We start from the raw sequence: 18,247 nt of genomic DNA, 5'->3' as shown, positions 1-18,247 counted from the left end.
TAGAGTTCATGCTGCCTTCTGAGGGCCCAAGTGATAGACTATCGAGGTCAAGGTCAGGGCCAGAGAATGGATGCATATGGATAGAAGACCTGTTTCTGACAGGCTGCAAGGAAGTGAGAAATGAGAGTCAGAACCCTTATTGCTGGGACTGCATGGAGTCAGGAAAGAGAGATGAGTATGGCTAGAGGGCATCCTCCTGGAAGATGAGACATGGGTGTTGGCTTTGAAGCTCTGGGAGACTGAGAGAGCATCCAGAAGCCTGAGGCCAGGAAGCTGGCCAATCATTGGTAGGAACTAAGCCAATCATTGGTACAACCAGCAGAGGGCTCAGCATAGCCTGAGTGACAAGCCACATGACTCAGACATGTCTTCTGCTGGGAGGTTGGGAGGGAGGTTGCTGCAGAGATGCTGGGGCCAGAAAGGAGCACTAAGCAGTGTAGGGTTCCTAGGTGGCAAAAGGCAGGCATGGAGGGTTTGCTTTGTAATTGCTTGTACTACCCCTAAAGAATTTTTTTTTTTTTTTAAATGAGGGACGCTTGGATGGCTCAGTTAAGCGTCTGACTCTTGGTTTTAGCTGAGGTCATGAACTCAGTTTCGTTAGTTCGATCCCCACATTGGGCTCTGTGCTGGCAGTGTGGAGCCTGCTTGGGATTCTCTCTCTGCCCCTCCCCAGCTTGCATTCTCTATCTCTCTCAAAATAAAAAAAATGAACTTAAAAAAATTTTTAATGAAAATTTCAAATATCCAGAAAAGTAGAAATACAACAAACACCCATATGCCTACCATTTAGACAACTGGTGCTCAAAGATGAAAACACAGGAATCAGCTGGGGAGCTTTTAAAAAATACTGATGCCTGAGGGGTGCTTTGCTGACTTAATAAAGCATGTGACTCTTGATCTTGGGGTTATAGGTTTGATCCTCATATTGGATATAGAGATTACTTAAAAATAACATCTTAAAAAAATACTGATGTCTGAGACCCACCCTCAAGTCTGATTTAATTTGGGGGTAGCCCCTGAACATGAGAAGTTTTAAAAGCTCCCTTGGTGGTTTAATGAGTGCACCTGGGTTTGGAACCACTGACTTAAGAGTCAACAACTATTGACATTTTGCCATATAAATCCTTTGCTGAACCATTTTAAAGTAAATTACAGACATGATATACTTCACCACAGGCCTTTCCTCTATTTGCACGTATGTGTGTATGTGTATGTGTACACACACAAACACACAATGCTTTCTTTCTATATTTTATTATGAAAATATTCCAAAATACAGAAAAGTTTAAAGAATTATACAGTGAACAACTGTAAACCCACCATATAGATTCTACAAGTGTTAACATTGTGCTACATATATTTTATCACTAATCTATCCTCTTTATTTTTAATTTTTTTAAGCTTTATTTATTTTTGAGAGAGAGACAGACAGACAGAGTATGAACGGGGGAGGAATAGAGAGAGAGAGACACACACACACAGAATCCGAAGCAGGCTCCAGGCTCTGAGCTGTCAGCACAGAGCCCGACACGGGGCTCGAACCCATGAACTGCGAGATCATGACCTGAGCCAAAGTCAGATGCTTAACCCACTGAGCCACCCAGGCGCCCCACTAATCTATCCTCATCCATCCACCAATCCATCTGATTTTTTTTACATGCATTTCAAATGAAGTTACAGATATCACTACACCTCACCCCTGAAGACTTTGGTGTGCATATTATTTTTTTTTATGTTCATTTTTGAGAGAGAGACAGAGCATGAGCGGGTGGGGGGGGGAGGGTTGCAGAGAGAGGGAGAGACAGAATCCAAAGCAGGGTCCAGGCTCTGAGCTATCAGCACAGAGCCCGACATGGGGCTCGAACTCACGAACTGTGAGATCATGACCTGAGCTGAAGTCAGACACTTAACCGACTGAGCCACCCAGGCCTGCCTGGCATGCATATTATTAACTAGAGTCCAATATTTGTTTAATGTCCTTTCCTTCTCTTGAGGACAGATTTTCATACAGTGAAATGCACAGGTCTTAAGTGCATGCCATCAGTGTGTTGTGACAAATGTAAACACTCATGTCATGTTTTTAAATAAACATGGAATGCTATGTGTATTTTACATATGTTGTTTTCACTTAACATATTATAAACAGCTTTCTACACCACTTATGTTGTCTGACAGTAATGATGTACCATCATTTATTTTATCTGATCCCCTGTTGTTGGACACTTAGGCTGCTTCCAATTTTTCACAATAAATAGCATTGCAATGGACATTCTTGTAGCTAAATATTAACTCATATCCTTAATTTTTCATGAAGTGGTTTTAAAGATGTAGCCAGACTTTCATATTAGAAAAGTACTTTTGATGTCTGGAGTGTACATGTGGAAGGGGATTAGAAGACGCCAGGCAGGACACAGCCAAGAAACCAGGTCCTATGCCTAGTGAGCAGTTTATGGGACTGCACCACAGCAGCAGCCTTGGAGACTATAGGACAGACAGGAAAAGTGGGAATGGAAGGTGAAAGAAAGGGGTAACTCACACTGATTGAGCAGCTAGTGGACCAAGGATTGTGCTGGGCACTTTACATGTCACCTCAGTTACTGCTGAGAACCCAGACTGATAATTATCTCCACATAAAATGGAAAAGAAAATGGATTAAAGAAAAACAAATTGCCTTCCTTTCTCACACTTGTCATTCCAGCAACAGGGAACTATTTATGCTTTCTTACATGTTCCATACTGTTACACACACCTCACCCTTAATCCTCTGAGGCCCAGCACCTCCTTGAAGAAACCTTCCTTAACAGCCCCCACCCAAATTGCAGGCTGGGGCAGGTCTCTTCTTCTGGGCTTCTTAGCCCTATTTTCACTCTGTCACAGTACTGATCCCCCTGTACCGTCCCTATCTCCCCTCCTAGACCATGAGCTCCTTGAGGGTATGGTCCTCTCTAAGCCCCAGGTTCCTAGCACAGAGTCTGGAAAGTATTAGTTAACTGTTGAACAAATAAACTCAGGCTATATGACTCGCCTAAGGTCACACAAAAAGTTAAGGACCAGAGGTTCAAACCCAGGTCTGCCTGACGCCAAAATAACTTGCTTGTTACCACTCCAGTTGGTTTTGGTTGGCCTGCCTAACCCAACATTTTTCTTTTCTCCCCCCAAGGACTGAGGAGGAGAAGAAAGACTGGGTCCAGGTAACATCCAAGAAAGCTTTGTGGTAGGGGGCTGGAGGAATATTAATAGGTCTCCTTGGGGTTGGAGGATTCTCCCCTAAAACTCATGTCAGACCAGAATGGGCCTAGACACCTGCTTTCCAACAAATTTTACCATCCCAGTTTTACAGATAGGCAAACTGAGGTCCAAAGGTTAAATGTAAACTCACAAATTCTTCCTTTAGAAAGCTGGCTCCGCTGAGGGTATAACCCCAAGGAGTTAAGCCCTGTAAAATCTTAAGCCAAGACAGTGGCCGGGAAGACCTTCTGAGGTTTTTCAACCACTGATCGCCTCCCCCATTTCATAAATATAAGAACAGAGACTTGGATTTGGGTTGAGGCTTGCTCAAGGTCATGTGCCTAGCAAGGGGTAGAGGTAGACCTAGAAGCCAACTTTTCTGATTTCAGGCTGTCATAGGAAGGTGAGGGTGGAAATGCGTGGGTTGTGAGGTGACCTGACCTCTTATTTTTTACACCCTCCTTCACAGGCCATCAACTCCACTCTTTTGAAGCATGAACAGACGCTGGAGACCTTCAAACTGTTGAACTCAACAAACAGGGAAGATGAAGACACACCCCCTAACTCTCCAGTAAGAGTCCCCACCCCTTCCCCTGCACTGGGACCCCTTCCAGGCCTCCAAGTTCCCACTTTATCTTTAAATGATCCTTGTCCCTTCCCAGAGAGTAAAGACCAGAGAGGCAGTACATGACCTTGGAAGTACAATCTTCTGTTGGTATGGCCACAGAGAAATTGTTGGGAAAACCTAGGCCCAGAAAGTAAAAATGACTTGTCTTCAGTAGCACAGTAAGGTAGGGACAAAGCAAGGATTCATAGGCAGGTCTTCTGAATGTATCTGCTGCCTCCAATGATGATCCAAGCCTTGGGGCAGTGGGCAGGGGCTGGCTGGACTGGGCTGGGGAGTAGTCGTGTCTGACCTGGGACCTGGCCTTCTCTCCAGAACGTGGATCTTGGGAAGCGGGCACCTACACCCATCCGGGAAAAGGAAGTCACCATGTGCATGCGCTGCCAGGAGCCCTTCAATTCCATCACCAAACGCAGGCACCACTGCAAGGCCTGCGGGCATGTGAGTTTTGGCAGACAGGGGCAGAGCTAGGGAGGGGACAGGCTGACAGTCCAAAGGCCCACTTCTAAGTGGGTTACCTTCCAAGTTAGGGGAGGCTATGAGTCCACTGTGGGAGTTGGTACACTGAAGGGAAAGACCTGCGGGAACCAGGCTGTTTTTGCCCACTTGCCACCCCAGGTGGTTTGTGGGAAGTGCTCCGAGTTCCGGGCCCGTCTCATCTATGACAACAACCGCTCCAACCGTGTGTGCACTGACTGCTACGTGGCCTTGCATGGGGTTCCTGGGAGCAGCCCAGCCTGCAGCCAGCATACACCCCAGCGCCGGAGGTCCATCCTGGAGGTAAGAGCCAGGTCCCTGACTAACACCCCCACACTGGACCACATGGGCTCCAGTCACCCACCCAGTGTGACTGATGCCTAGGCATCTCTGAAATGCCAGGGTGCCTTGTGCATCCACTAAGCAAGTGACACAGGCTTGGAGTAAAATGAGTGCAAGAATGAATGAAAAACTAACTTTTATTTAAGTGCTTTAAATATTTAATCCTCACAGCAACCAATCTATCCATGCTATTACTGTCCATGTGTTGCAAATGAGGAAACCGAGGCCCAGGGAGTTATTTGCCCAAGTTACACAGCCAGTGAGTGGCAGAGCTAGGATGGTTTTTCAATGAACAAATTACCTTTTCTTATTATAAAGTAGAATATGTGCACTGAAGAAAATTAGACAATATAAACAAAATAATAAAAACACCATATTCCTTCTACCCACTGGATTACCATTGTTAATAGTTATGCTGTAGCATGCACATACACACATTTTTGGTTTTGTTTTTTAACCAAATTGAGGTATTTAACACTTAAAGAATGCTTACTCTATGCTAGGCACTATTCCAAGCACTTTGCATTAACTCAATCCTTACAACATGCCTATATGCTCTCCTTCCAAGTCGATACATTTTCATCTAGAGCTGGGATCCTGAGCCAGACTGCCTTACCCAGCTCCCCAGTCCCCTTCACCACAATGCTAAGTTGCCTCTTGTTAAATGTGAGGAATGAATGTATGATGAAAGATGAAGAAAAAAGGTGAGGTGAAAATGCGTAAATGACTTGAGAAATAAATGAACCGAGGGAAGAAGGAATGCCTGACTGGCATTTAGTGCCCCTGCTGAGAGTTGTACACCCCTCCCTCCCTCCCTCCCACCAACTGTTAAAAGGCAGCAGCCATGGTGGGAGTTCAGCAGACAAGGCCTGGCTTTCCATCTCGATTCTAACTCACTGGGGGTGGGGGGCACTGGGCAAAACACTCCTGCCATCTGAGCTTCAGCTTTATCAGTCCCCATGCTGAGGGGGTGTCAAAGCCATGAGGAGCCAGTCCAGGCCTTCTATCAACACTGATGTCCCCCATGTCTCTGGCCACAGAAACAGGCCTCAGTGGCTGCGGAGAACAGCGTCATCTGCAGCTTCCTACACTACATGGAGAAAGGTGGGAAAGGCTGGCACAAGGCATGGTTCGTGGTCCCTGAGAACGAACCCTTGGTGCTGTACATCTATGGAGCCCCTCAGGTGTGCATCCTATTCCTTCAGGTCCTTTCAGCCACCTGGCAAAACCAGGATGCTTCTCTTCCCCTTCAGTCCTTGACCTCTCCTTGGCCTTGGGGGATTGGGTGAGCCTAAGGGAAAATCAGAACCCCTACCCTTGTGAGAAAAAGACCAACTAGAGACAAGGAGCGATTGTGGGCCAACATGTGTAGGGAAAAGTGGGGTGAGTGGCGAGGCTAGCTTCCTGGAGGAAGTCAGAGTGGAGGCTAGGCACTTCTAGGTCCAGTTTGGAATGGGGAAGAACATGCAGATGGAGGCAATAGTCTAGATGAAGGCCTGCAAACATTATCTGGTATATGCTAAAGAGACTACCCCAGCTGGTTTTGGTTGTGGGAGGAAACAGGTATTTGATCCAGCCTGCATGCTAGCCTCAGTTGACATTTTTCTGTTGCTGTCATTGGAGCCATGGAAGGTTCCTGAGCAGGGGAAGGAAAAGAGGGATTCAGCAGATACAAAACTAGTGAGAAGCCCAGCCCCAAGGTGATCTCAGCTCTGTCCTGTTCCCTAGGATGTGAAAGCCCAGCGCAGCTTGCCCCTCATTGGCTTTGAGGTGGGGCCTCCTGAGGCAGGGGAGCGGCCTGACCGAAGACACGTCTTCAAGATCACCCAGAGCCACCTGAGCTGGTACTTCAGCCCCGAAACAGAGGAGCTTCAGCGGCGCTGGATGGCAGTGCTTGGTCGGGCAGGCCGTGGGGACACGTTCTGCCCAGGGCCCACACTGTCTGAGGACAAGGAGATGGAGGAGGCACCGGTGGCAGCTTCAGGAGCCACTGCTGAACCCTCTGAAGCTCCCCAGACCCGAGACAAGACCTAGAGGGTTTGGAGGGAACTGGGGCCCCCTCCCCCACACTCTAACTGCCCATGTCCAGTTGGGGGCCCCAGGCCCCCCCCTCCCAGCTCAGTCAATACTTGAACTCCCATCATGGGCACTTTCAATCCCCAGTGCTGGGTCTTGGGTTTTTTAATTCTTTTCACAAAACATGGGCTTTTAAAAAATAATTCCTACAGTGATGTTAATTTTTTTTAAATCCCTGTCCCCAGGGAGGGTGGGAGCTGTTGCTAGACCCCCTTGAATTAGGCCGTTTTTCCCTCATCCCCTCAACACCCTACAGATCCTGCCTCCACCCAATTCCCCCCAAAGCACTGGAGGCAGGAGATCTGGATTCAAGTGCCAGCTCTGCCACTGACCCCACGGCCCTGGCCCACCCGTGCCCCCTCAGCTAGTATCTTCACACATATGTTACATGGGGTGGTGACAAGACCCCTCCTGCCTTTCCCATGGCTTACAGCTTCTACCCGGCCCCAAGGCTACCCAGTATTTTATCGTCCAGACCCATGGCAGGGCCACAGGGCAGGACGGGAATGGGGGGAGAACAATGGATACTCTTTGTTTTGTTTTTTTAAAAAAATACAGTTTATTTCGGGCTTACGGAAACTTTCAGAGTGCTGCTGTGCTCCATTTGTCCAACTGTTTGTTCAAAGTAACAGGCTGCTAGGGTGGGCCCAGAAACCTCTCCCTTGCTGAGCTTTGAGGCCCAGCTCCTATAAGGCTGATTCCAAGGCTATTCACAGGTCAAGCCACAGATTAAACAATAAGGTACTATTTATTGAGGTTTTAAGCCTCATCTCTGGACTTGGAGAAGAGTATGGAAAGAGGCTGGAGGAGACAGAAAACAAAGCCCAGGTCCCCAAACTCACCACCTACCCCAAATCTTAAACTTCCTGAAGGAACCCAGGGCTGGAGGCTGGGCTGCAGGAAGGGAGTGTTCCTGGGAGGTTCCAATTTCTGGGCAGGGGTACAGAATTGTTCTGTGTTATGGGGGTGGGGAACAGAGGGAAAAGAGGGAGAAGTACCATAGCTATTTTCGTTCACGTCTTCACCTCATCTCGCTTCTGGTCTGCACATTTATCTCACCACTCCTGACCCAGCAGGAGTACTGGTCCTCTCCTTCACAAATCCACCTGGCTATTGTCAACCAGTATTTAGTTTCTCCTCCAGTAACACCCACACCCACTCATCCCTCCCTCTTCATACTGACTGTACCCAAGAATGTGCTAGCAAACCAGGCCTCATCGTGCAGCCAGTAACTTAAGGCCCAAGGGAGTGTGATGAACCAGGTCCCACTACCTCAAGAGCAAGGACCCTAAAGCTCTTCTTCCACTAGAGGAAACTGGACAGGGGAACTGGGAGAGGGTGGAGATGGGGCAACCAGTCCAGAAGTCCACAACCCTCCCCCAAACCCCTACAAACAAGTGTCAAAACAACTAGCAAGCAAGGGCCCAAACCATTTCCAGCCCTACTCATTTCTTTCTCCGGACAATGGTCCAGCCATCCTCCACTATATCCTCTTCTTTAATAGTCTGGGAGTCTGGACCAGAGGATTCAGGCTGGAGGCAAACCCCATCTGTAGCTGCCCCATCATTCATAGCTGTGACCTGGAGGAGAAATATAGGAGAGAGCTAAATACACCTCCTGGCTGTGGCCACTGGAGACCCAGGCTCTCCCAGCTTTGCCAGGATTGGCTGTGTGACCTTAGGAAAGTTCCCTGGCCTCTCTGGATAATACAACCCCACCCCCATCATTTTCCTGTGAAACTAACTGATTTCCCAGAAAACTAAAGACATCACATCTCCCAACCCAAAGGGCACCCCCTTCACCTCCATCTCCTCCACGCTGTCCGCGTCATCCTCATCCGTCTCTCTGGCTGTTGTAACTGCAGTGGCTCTGACCTTGCACTTTCTTTGGGTGATGTGGGAGGCCATCTCCTTCAGAGCAGCCCCATCACCCCTCTGGAAGTGGTGGAACATGGTCTGTAGCTGCTGGCTCACCTACCAAGAAAACATTCAATCAGCTTGGATTTTTAAAGAACCTACAATACAACCAGCCCGTGTTTGCAACAGGAGTAGGGAGGGGCTTGGAATTTTCCAGAAAAGAACAGGGCATTCTTCCCCCAGGAGTTCACTAATGAAGGAACCATATATGAAGGGCTCAGGTAAGGGCCTGAATAATGGAAGGAAGGCTTTCTAGCAAGGAAGATACTAGAACTGGGTTTGAAAGATGGGAGAGGTAAAAGGGAAGTCCATCCCAGCAGGAATTAATGGGCAGTAATGCAGGGGTGGAAATATACCTGGCCTGACTTGCCCTTGGGATGGGGGTGAAGAACAGACCTGGATGAGAATGATGTATGGAGAGAAATAAAAGAGAAGGGGCAGTGTTTGGAAAGACCTGAAAGACTAGACTTTTTCCTTTAGGCAAAAGGGAGTCACAGAAGGTTCTTCTTCAGGACTCCAGAAAGTATTGATTAGAGCCAAGAGTCTTGGCCTAAAAACAGGGAGAAGAAAGACCAGGTAGAAAAATGGTAGTTGTGTCCATGATATGCTCACCTGGGGCAGACTCCCATCCTCCACAACGGTATCAAATTCGTTCGTCATGAGCTCCCCGAGGAAGTCTTCCACCTCATCTAGCTCCAAGTCAGCTGAGTAGGAAAGGAAAGACCAGCCAACTGAATCAATCACTCCTGCCCACTACTATTCAATACCTACTTCTTAGGTCCATATCTGATTGGTGGGTAAAGGTCCAAACAGTGAGACTTTTATTCACTGAAGTGCTCTGTACTCCAAGTTTTAACATGATTTAAAACAACCACCAGGGGCGCCTGGGTGGCTCAGTTGGTCCAACTTCGGCTCAGGTCATGATATCATGGTCTGTTGAGTTTGAGCCCCTCGTTGGGCTCTGTGCTGACAGCTCAGAGCCTGGAGCCTGCTTTGGATTCTGTGTCTCCCTCTCCCTCTGCTCCTCCCCTGCTCATGCTCTATCTCTCTCTGTCTCTTAAAAATAAACACTAAAAAAATTTAAAAACAAACACTAAATATAAATACCTAATTTCCAAACTCCTGCGTCCTACCAAACAGCATCCCAACCACACTGACCCTCTTTCATCTGACCTATTTTAACAGGCCTCCTCTCTGTGATCTTAAGCAAGTTACTTGTCTCTGTACCTCTGTCTTCTCATCTACAAAGTGGGGCAGATAGTGGCCTTCTTAGAGGTGTGTTATGAGGAGTCACCTAAATAATGCCTAGCATATGGGAGACCGATAATACATGTTAATTTCCATCACTCAAGGGCTGAAGTTTTCAAAATATAGAGAGCCTTCACAACTGTGGTTCCACTGACAGTGAGGGCCACAGACCAAGGGGATAGTAAGAGGAAATGGATGGTAAGTACTTCCAATGATGAAATCATCACAGCCTTCACATCAACATCCTACTGTGTGATTTTGGCTAATCCCTCCCCTCTAGGCTTCAGTTACCTTTGGAGCCCATGTTCTTCTTTTTCGGAATTAGAGAAGTATTCAATAGTCTTCCACAAAGCTCCTCACTCTCTCTTTCCTCTGGCAGAGTTCATTCACTCCCTTGACTTTTCCTACCACTCTAATCTAATATCCCCCAAAGCTTTCTCTCTACTTGTTTTACAGATGCCTCAGGCCCTCCATATCCAAAGCCAGACTCATCACCTTACCCTCCAAACCTACTTCTCATCCTCCAAGGTTCCTCTATTCCATGAAAGGCACCTAATCCACCCAGCGACTCAAACCAGAAACCTGCCTCCTTTTCTCTCCCTCTCCACACTCAAACAATCTCCAAGGCCCTAATCCACCCCTTCTTTTCCATTACTATTGCCCCTGCCCTGGCTCAGACCTCATCATTTTCTAGACAGAAATAACCTTCTCATCAGTCTTTCCCTCTCTAGTCCATGCTCCACACTGATTATTTTCTGAACTTTCCAGCCAACAAATCCTATTACTCACCCTAGAAACTTCCCATGAATTTTTATCACCTACTTCAGTGTTTCATATCCTGCTTCTGAGAAGTGACTGTCCTGCTGGTTTTTTTTTTTTTATAAATTTTTTTTTCAACGTTTATTTATTTTTGGGACAGAGAGAGACAGAGCATGAACGGGGGAGGGGCAGAGAGAGAGGGAGTTACAGAATCGGAAACAGGCTCCAGGCTCCGAGCCATCAGCCCAGAGCCCGACGCGGGGCTCGAACTCACGGACCGCGAGATCGTGACCTGGCTGAAGTCGGACGCTTAACCGACTGCGCCACCCAGGCGCCCCTGTCCTGCTGGTTTTTAAAGAAAGCTACCCATAGAAAGCTAAAGGGGAAATAAGGTAAACAAGCTTTTTTTTGTGGTTCTTATCTTTATCCAAGCCTTTATTACGTTAATGATTATTGTAACTCCTAAAGAGGAGCTGAAGAAAAGAGCTTTTCTCACATAATTTGACTAGAAAAGCTTTTTCTTCACTGAACATGTAATGGAACTATTCTTCCATAGCATGCATTCTGGCAAACACTGGCCTAACACACAAAACCAAAGGAATGTAGGGTCTTCCATGTCTTATCCTTTCCCTGGGGCCGCCCAACCCCCTTGCTTCATTCTCTACCACTCCTCCCCTTCTTATACCCACAAGTGCACACACACTCTTACTCTAATACTGAGCTCCCTGCCACTTCCCAAATATATAATCTTCTCATACCACAGACTTATTTGTGTGTTGCTCTCTTTGCCTCCCCCACCTAGTTAACTCCGGTTCATCCCTTTAAGACTCAGCCCAATCACTACCTCCCCTAACAATCTCCAAAAAAAGCCTCCTCCTCAGTCTCATGCTACCCAAGCACCCTGAGCTCCTCTTTATTAGAACATCACCCTGTGTATAAATGCCTGTTTACTTAAATGGATCCATTACTAGATGGTAAACTTTCTTGAGAGGACTCTGCCTGATGTCATCTCCAAGATGAAAAACCTGAATAAAGAATTTTGTAAAAATCCTAATGTGCAAAAGGCCCTCTACAGAGTCCCTTATTTTTACATGACCTTCAATTCAAGACCCATCAAAGGTAGATATTTGCTGTCCAAATAACCAAATATACCTACTGAGCACTTGAAATGTGGGTAGGCCAAGTTGAGATGTGCTAAAAGTGTAAAATACCTACCAGATTTTGAAAACTTAATACTAAAAGGGGATGTAAAATACCTCATTAATAATGTTTTATACTGATGACACGTTGAAATATTTCGGATATATAGAATTCAGTAACATTAACTTCATCTGCTTCTTTTCACTTTGTTACAGTGGCTGCCGGAAAATCTTAAATGACATGTGATTCACACTGTATTTTTATTGGATAGCGCTGGGGTGGATACTTTTATACCCATTTTAGGAATTAGGAAACTGAGTCTCAAGTAAAACAACTTGTCCAGAGTGATACCACGGGTCAACGGCACAGCCCGTAAGGCATCTCAAGTCAAGATTCTGTCTCCAAAGCCTGTATTCAATCCACCTCGACCTTTGGTACCATCCACCACTGTTCAAGAGGAAGTGTTGCGGCCTCTCCAGGACCCGCCTCCTCCTCCCCACGCCCCCCACAAACAGGTCGCAGCGGCTCACATTCACTCACCGTTGCGGAAGAAGTACTCCTCCACTGCACCCCCCAGCCACTCGGCCTTCTCCTGGCTGTGCACGCCCCCGAAGCCATTCTCCACGGCGATCTGCGAACACAGGCCCAAGCTCACTATGTCAACCTGGAAGCCGGCCTAGGGTGGCGTAGGGCTGGCCGCTTATGCGGCCCAGTGGAGCCTCAGGCGCACTGTCCAGCCAACTCTTGTTCTGCCCCAGACCCTAAACTTTATCCCAGCCACGGCCCCACATACCTGCAAAGCCGGCCAGGCCTCCAGCGCCGCGCGGACGCCAGCCCCGAAAAGTGCTCGAGAATCTTCCCCCGCTCCGGCCATCATCAGGCTTCAGACCACGTGATACCCAGAAGGCCCAATCGCTGCGCAGTAGGGCCCAGGCCGAAGGAGCTGAAAGCCGAGACGGAGAACGCAGATTTGCCTTTCGCTGACTTGGCAGCAAGACCAGAGCAATAGAAAAGGCTTTCAGAACAATGGATGACACCACTGCAGTTACTCATGTGTAATAAATCATAGGAAGCCAGGAGTGGAGGACGAGAAGGGCCATGGGTTCTTGAAAGACGTGGGGAACTTTTTAAAGATACGGATTGCAGGCCTTGGTACAGAGGAATCAACCTCAGAGAGCATAGCCTTGAAATCTGTGTAAAACAAAATAAAACAAAAAAACACTCAACAACAGCAGAATATGCATTTTTCAGAAGTGCACATGGAAGATTCTCGAGGACACACCATATGCTAAGTCATAAAGCAGGCCTCAATAGACTTAAAAGGATTGAAATCATGCAAAGTTTGTCCTCCCACCACAATGGAGTGAAATTAGAAACAAGTAATGAAGAAATTGTGAAATACACAAATAGGTGGAGATTAACACACTTCTAAATAACAAATGGGTCAAAGAAAAAAATTATGAGGGAAATTAGAAAACATCTTGAAATGAATGAAAACAAGAACACAGCACACCAAAATTTATTAAATGCACCTAAAGCAATGCTTAAAGGGAATTTTATAGCTATAGACACCAATATTATAAAAGAAGGATCTAGGGGCCTGGGTGACTCAGTCAGTTAAGCAAGCAGCTCTTGATTTTGATTCAGGTCATGATCTCAAGGTTCATGAGTTCAAGAGCCCCACATCAGGCTCTGCACTGAAAGCATGGAGACTGCTTGGGATTCTCTCCCTCCCTCTCTCTCTGCCTCCCCTGTGCTCACTTTCTCTCTCTCTCTCTCTCTCTCTCTCTCTCTCTCTCTCTCTCTCAAAATCAATAAGTAAACTTTATTTTTTTTATGAAATTTATTGACAAATTGGTTTCCATACAACACCCAGTGCTCATCCCAAAAGGTGCCCTCCTCAATACCCATCACCCACCCTCTCCTCCCTCCCACCCCCCATCAACCCTCAGTTTGTTCTCAGTTTTTAAGAGTCTCTTATGCTTTGGCTCTCTCCCAATCTAACCTCTTTTTTTTTTTTCCCTTCCCCTCCCCCATGGGTTTCTGTTAAGTTTCTCAGGATCCACATAAGAGTGAAACCATATGGTATCTGTCTTTCTCTGTATGGCTTATTTCACTTAGCATCACACTCTCCAGTTCCATCCACGTTGCTACAAAAGGCCATATTTCATTTTTTCTCATTGCCACGTAGTATTCCATTGTGTATATAAACCACAATTTCTTTATCCATTCATCAGTTGATGGACATTTAGGCTCTTTCCATAATTTGGCTATTGTTGAGAGTGCTGCTATGAACATTGGGGTACAAGTGGCCCTATGCATCAGTACTCCTGTATCCCTTGGATAAATTCCTAGCAGTGCTATTGCTGGGTCATAGGGTAGGTCTATTTTTAATTTTCTGAGGAACCTCCACACTGCTTTCCAGAGTGGCTGCACCAATTTGCATTCCCACCAACAGTGCAAGAGGGTTCCCGTTTCTCCACATCCTCTCCAGCATCTATAGTCTCCTGATTTGTTCATTTTGGCCACTCTGACTGGCGTGAGGTGATACCTGAGTGTGGTTTTGATTTGTATTTCCCTGATAAGGAGCGACGCTGCACATCTTTTCATGTGCCTGTTGGCCATCCGGATGTCTTCTTTAGAGAAGTGTCTATTCATGTTTTCTGCCCATTTCTTCACTGGGTTATTTGTTTTTCGGGTGTGGAGTTTGGTGAGCTCTTGATAGATTTTGGATACTAGCCCTTTGTCCGATATGTCATTTGCGAATATCTTTTCCCATTCCGTTGGTTGCCTTTTAGTTTTGTTGGTTGTTTCCTTTGCTGTGCAGAAGCTTTTTATCTTCATAAGGTCCCAGTAATTCACTTTTGCTTTTAATTCCCTTGCCTTTGGGGATGTGTCGAGTAAGAGATTGCTACGGCTGAGGTCAGAGAGGTCTTTTCCTGCTTTCTCCTCTAAGGTTTGGATGGTTTCCTGTCTCACATTTAGGTCCTTTATCCATTTTGAGTTTATTTTTGTGAATGGTGTGAGAAAGTGGTCTAGTTTCAACCTTCTGCATGTTGCTGTCCAGTTCTCCCAGCACCATTTGTTAAAGAGGCTGTCTTTTTTCCATTGGATGTTCTTTCCTGCTTTGTCAAAGATGAGTTGGCCATACGTTTGTGGGTCTAATTCTGGGGTTTCTATTCTATTCCATTGGTCTATGTGTCTGTTTTTGTGCCAATTAAGTAAACTTTAAAAAAAAGATCTCAATGGGGCACCTGGGTGGCTCAGTTGGTTAAGTGTCCAACTCCTGATTTCAGCTGAGATAATGATCTACAGTTAGTGGGATCCAGCCGCACATCGGGCTCTGTGCTGCTGGCGCGGAGACTGCTTGAGATTCTCTCTCTCTCCCCCCCCCTCTGGCTGCCCATCCCCTGCTCATGCTCTCTCTCTCTCTCTCAAAATAAATAAATAAAACTTAAAAAAAATTCAAGTTAATAACCTAACTTTTCATCTTAGGAAACTGGAAAAAGAAGTAATCCCAAAGCAAGCAGAAGGAAGGAAATAACAAAGACTGGATGGAAGACACATGGAATCGAAAATAGAAAAACAATAGAGAAAATCAGTGAAACAGAAGTCAGTCATTTGAAAAGATCAACAAAATTGACAAATGTTTAGGTAGATTGACTAAAGAGAGACAGCTGACAGCTAACAGCTGACAGCTTGGAGCCTGGAGCCTGCTTTGGATTCTGTGTCTCCCTCTCTCTCTGCTCCTCCTCCACTTGCACTCTGTCTCTCTCTGTCTCTCAAAAATAAATAAACATCTAAAATTTTTTTAAAAAGAAGAGTAAATTAGGGCAAAGAGGGAGACAAAGATGCACAGAGAGATGACTGTGTGAACACAGAAGGTAGATATCTGCAAGCCAAAGACAAAGGCCTCAGAAGAAACCAAATCTGCTGACATCTTGAACTAGAATTTTGAGAAAATAAATTTTTGTTGTTAAAGCCATCAGTCTCTGGTATTTCATTATGGCGGCCCAAGCAAACTAATACAGTTGCACAATGCTGTAAATATACTAAAAAGCCATTGAATTTTACACTTTAAATGGGTGAAACTTATGATATATAAATAATATCTCAATAAAGCTGTTTTTAGAGAAGTAGTATAGGGGCACCTGGGTGGCTCAATCAGTTGAGCATCCAATTCTTGGTTTCAGCTCATGTCATGCTCTCACAGTTTCATGAGTTCGAGCCCCACATCAGGCTCTGCGCTGACAGCGTGGAGCCTTCTTGGGATTCTCTCTCTCCCTCTCTCTCTCTCTCTGCCCCTCCTCCACTCACACTATCTCTGTCTCTCTCAAAATAAATAAACTTAAAAAAATAAAGTAGTATAGATGATTCCCTCTCACAGTAAGGGTTGCAAACTTTGGACTAGACCATGTAAACAAACAGCAATGACACTTCTGTGCCTGGCCCTGTGCTGACTGCTACTGAGTCATGGGGTTTGATCAGATGCCTAAGGAGTTTACAGTCTGTCGTGCAAGATTGACCAAGGACCCCAGATAATGATCAGTACTCTGGGTTAATCTAGGTTTTGAAGGGCCTGTAGCAGATAGAATTTCACAAACTCTTTAAGAGAAATAGTACAAATTAGGTATGAAAGCATTGCTTTGTATTATAAAAGAAACCACAAATTTTGCAAATTACACTATTTTTTAGAGAGATGAGGGAGGAGAGAGAGAGAAAGAGATAGAGAAAGAAAGAAAGAGAGAGAGAGAATCCCAAGCAGGCTCCACACTCCCACAACCCTGGGATCATGACCTGAGCCAAAATCAAGAGCTGGATGCTCAACTGATTGAATCATCCAGGTGCTCCCAAATCGCAAAAAAAACTTTAAAACTGACAAATACCATAAACACCCTCAAATCCAAAAAGATAAAAAAAAGTTTAATAATTGTCTGATTCACCTCTACACTAATTGTCTTTCACTACAGGCTCCTTGATATCCTCTTCTAAATAAATATGATTTATTTTATAATAACATTTTCTAGAGAAAAAACAAAAAATTCAGTTGAATTCAATGTCATTCAGTTGATGAAAAAATTTGTTATTGGTAGTTTGGAAAAGTTTCAACTTCGCAACTTATTAGTAATGTAAATTTTCAGATTGTTGTCAGATAGAAACCTCTATCTAGTTTCTTTTACATGTGAGCTGTAAAATTTCAGGATATTTTAACTGTTCTTGTGTAGTGATAAATCTTCAAATCTCCTCAAATTGACAATGCTCATTAACCAGAGACTCAGAAGTGACCTGTCAAAGTATGGGATGCTGAGGCTTAAGTTTTGTTAGTTCTATGATAAATCCATCTCTGCAATGTTAGAGAAGGGAGCACAGAGGCTCATGAGAGTCCAGCAGAGGGGGCCCCTGATCCAGCTTCAGGGATCAAGCTGTCAGAGATGATGCTTGAGCTAATTCTTAAGAGTTTAAATGGAATTTTGTCAGGTGGTGCGGTATTTGTGTGCATGAGATTGTGGAATGTGTTACCAAAGGAGGAGGAGGAGGAGGAGAAGGAGGAGGAGGAGGAGGAAGAAGAAGAAGAAGAAGAAGAAGAAGAAGAAAGAGGAGGAGGAGGAGGGGGAGGAGGAGAAGAAGAAGGAGACTTTCATGCTGAGGAAAGAATGTATATACAAAGACACAGAGGCAGGAAACAACATGGTGTGTAATGATAACCACGAGCATTCCCAAACTGATAACTTCAGGAGGTGAAAGCTCCTATGGAGCTACAGAAACTCAGTCCAACAGACTCAACAACTTAAACTGAGTTCAAAGAAGCCCAAATGAAGATACTGAGATTAAGCACCTCTGCATGAGTTTCCAGGGTCTAAGGCCTCAACTGTACATGGAGAGAGTAGTTAAGATTCTGGTCATCACTTCCTGTGTGTTGTGGGGTTTTTTCCCACACCACCAAGCAATTCTCTGACATCAGCTGTGTGTCCTCCAATTCAACTCACTTCTTATACTACCTACCTGGAAATACCCTCTGATCCCACAGGTTAAGGGTTCAGTCTTACAAAACTGCCCCCGCCATGTCCTATGCCAATCACAAGTCCAGATTGTCACCAGTACTTCTGACCAAATGGCTTTATACAGGAGGGTACAACCCCCTCCTCAGGTTCAATTACTTTGCTAGAGCAGCTCACAGAACTCAGAGGAACATTTTACTTACTAGATTATCAGTTTAGGGACACCTGGCTGTCTCAGTCCAAAGAGCATGCAACTCTTGATCTCGGGGTCATGAGTTGGAGCCCCACACTGGGTGTAAATATTACTTAAAAGTAAATAAATAAATAACCTTTACAAAAAATTTAGATTTGGGCACCTGGGTGGCTCAGCCGGTTAAAGGTCCAATTTCAGCTCAGGTCATGGTCCCACAGTTCGTGAGTTTGAGCCCCACATCAGG

The 18,247-nt window shown here is 45.6% G+C and overlaps 2 protein-coding genes across 3 annotated transcripts in view; one reads left to right on the top strand and one right to left on the bottom strand.

Annotated features, from left to right (window-relative positions):
- Nucleotides 1–7,327, top strand: part of FGD1 (FYVE, RhoGEF and PH domain containing 1) — a 42,202-nt gene extending 34,875 nt beyond the window's left edge. Inside the window, exons 13-18 of one of the 2 annotated variants that reach the window (XM_043571166.1) lie at nt 3,161–3,191; nt 3,698–3,799; nt 4,169–4,294; nt 4,472–4,633; nt 5,713–5,856; nt 6,401–7,327. In XM_043571166.1, coding sequence (XP_043427101.1) covers nt 3,161–3,191; nt 3,698–3,799; nt 4,169–4,294; nt 4,472–4,633; nt 5,713–5,856; nt 6,401–6,706 — 871 coding nt within the window. In that variant the 3' untranslated portion in view covers nt 6,707–7,327. The remainder of the gene's footprint in view (nt 1–3,160; nt 3,192–3,697; nt 3,800–4,168; nt 4,295–4,471; nt 4,634–5,712; nt 5,857–6,400) is intronic. The other variant, XM_043571167.1, reaches the window with a different exon arrangement.
- A 150-nt stretch (nt 7,328–7,477) lies between these two features.
- TSR2 (TSR2 ribosome maturation factor) lies at nt 7,478–12,739 on the bottom strand. The gene is made up of 5 exons (XM_043571168.1): nt 12,605–12,739; nt 12,352–12,442; nt 9,277–9,368; nt 8,551–8,721; nt 7,478–8,328 (listed from the first exon to the last, which is right to left on the bottom strand). The coding sequence occupies exons 1-5, from the start codon at nt 12,686–12,688 to the stop codon at nt 8,194–8,196; spliced, it is 573 nt and encodes a 190-aa protein (XP_043427103.1). The 5' UTR covers nt 12,689–12,739; the 3' UTR covers nt 7,478–8,193.
- Nucleotides 12,740–18,247: the final 5,508 nt, after the last annotated feature.

This window comes from Prionailurus bengalensis, chromosome X (assembly GCF_016509475.1).
Source record: "Prionailurus bengalensis isolate Pbe53 chromosome X, Fcat_Pben_1.1_paternal_pri, whole genome shotgun sequence".
In the NCBI taxonomy this organism is placed as follows: Eukaryota; Metazoa; Chordata; class Mammalia; order Carnivora; family Felidae; genus Prionailurus; species Prionailurus bengalensis.
Note: the sequence above shows the minus strand (reverse complement) of the source record. Positions and strands in the feature narration are given on the sequence as shown.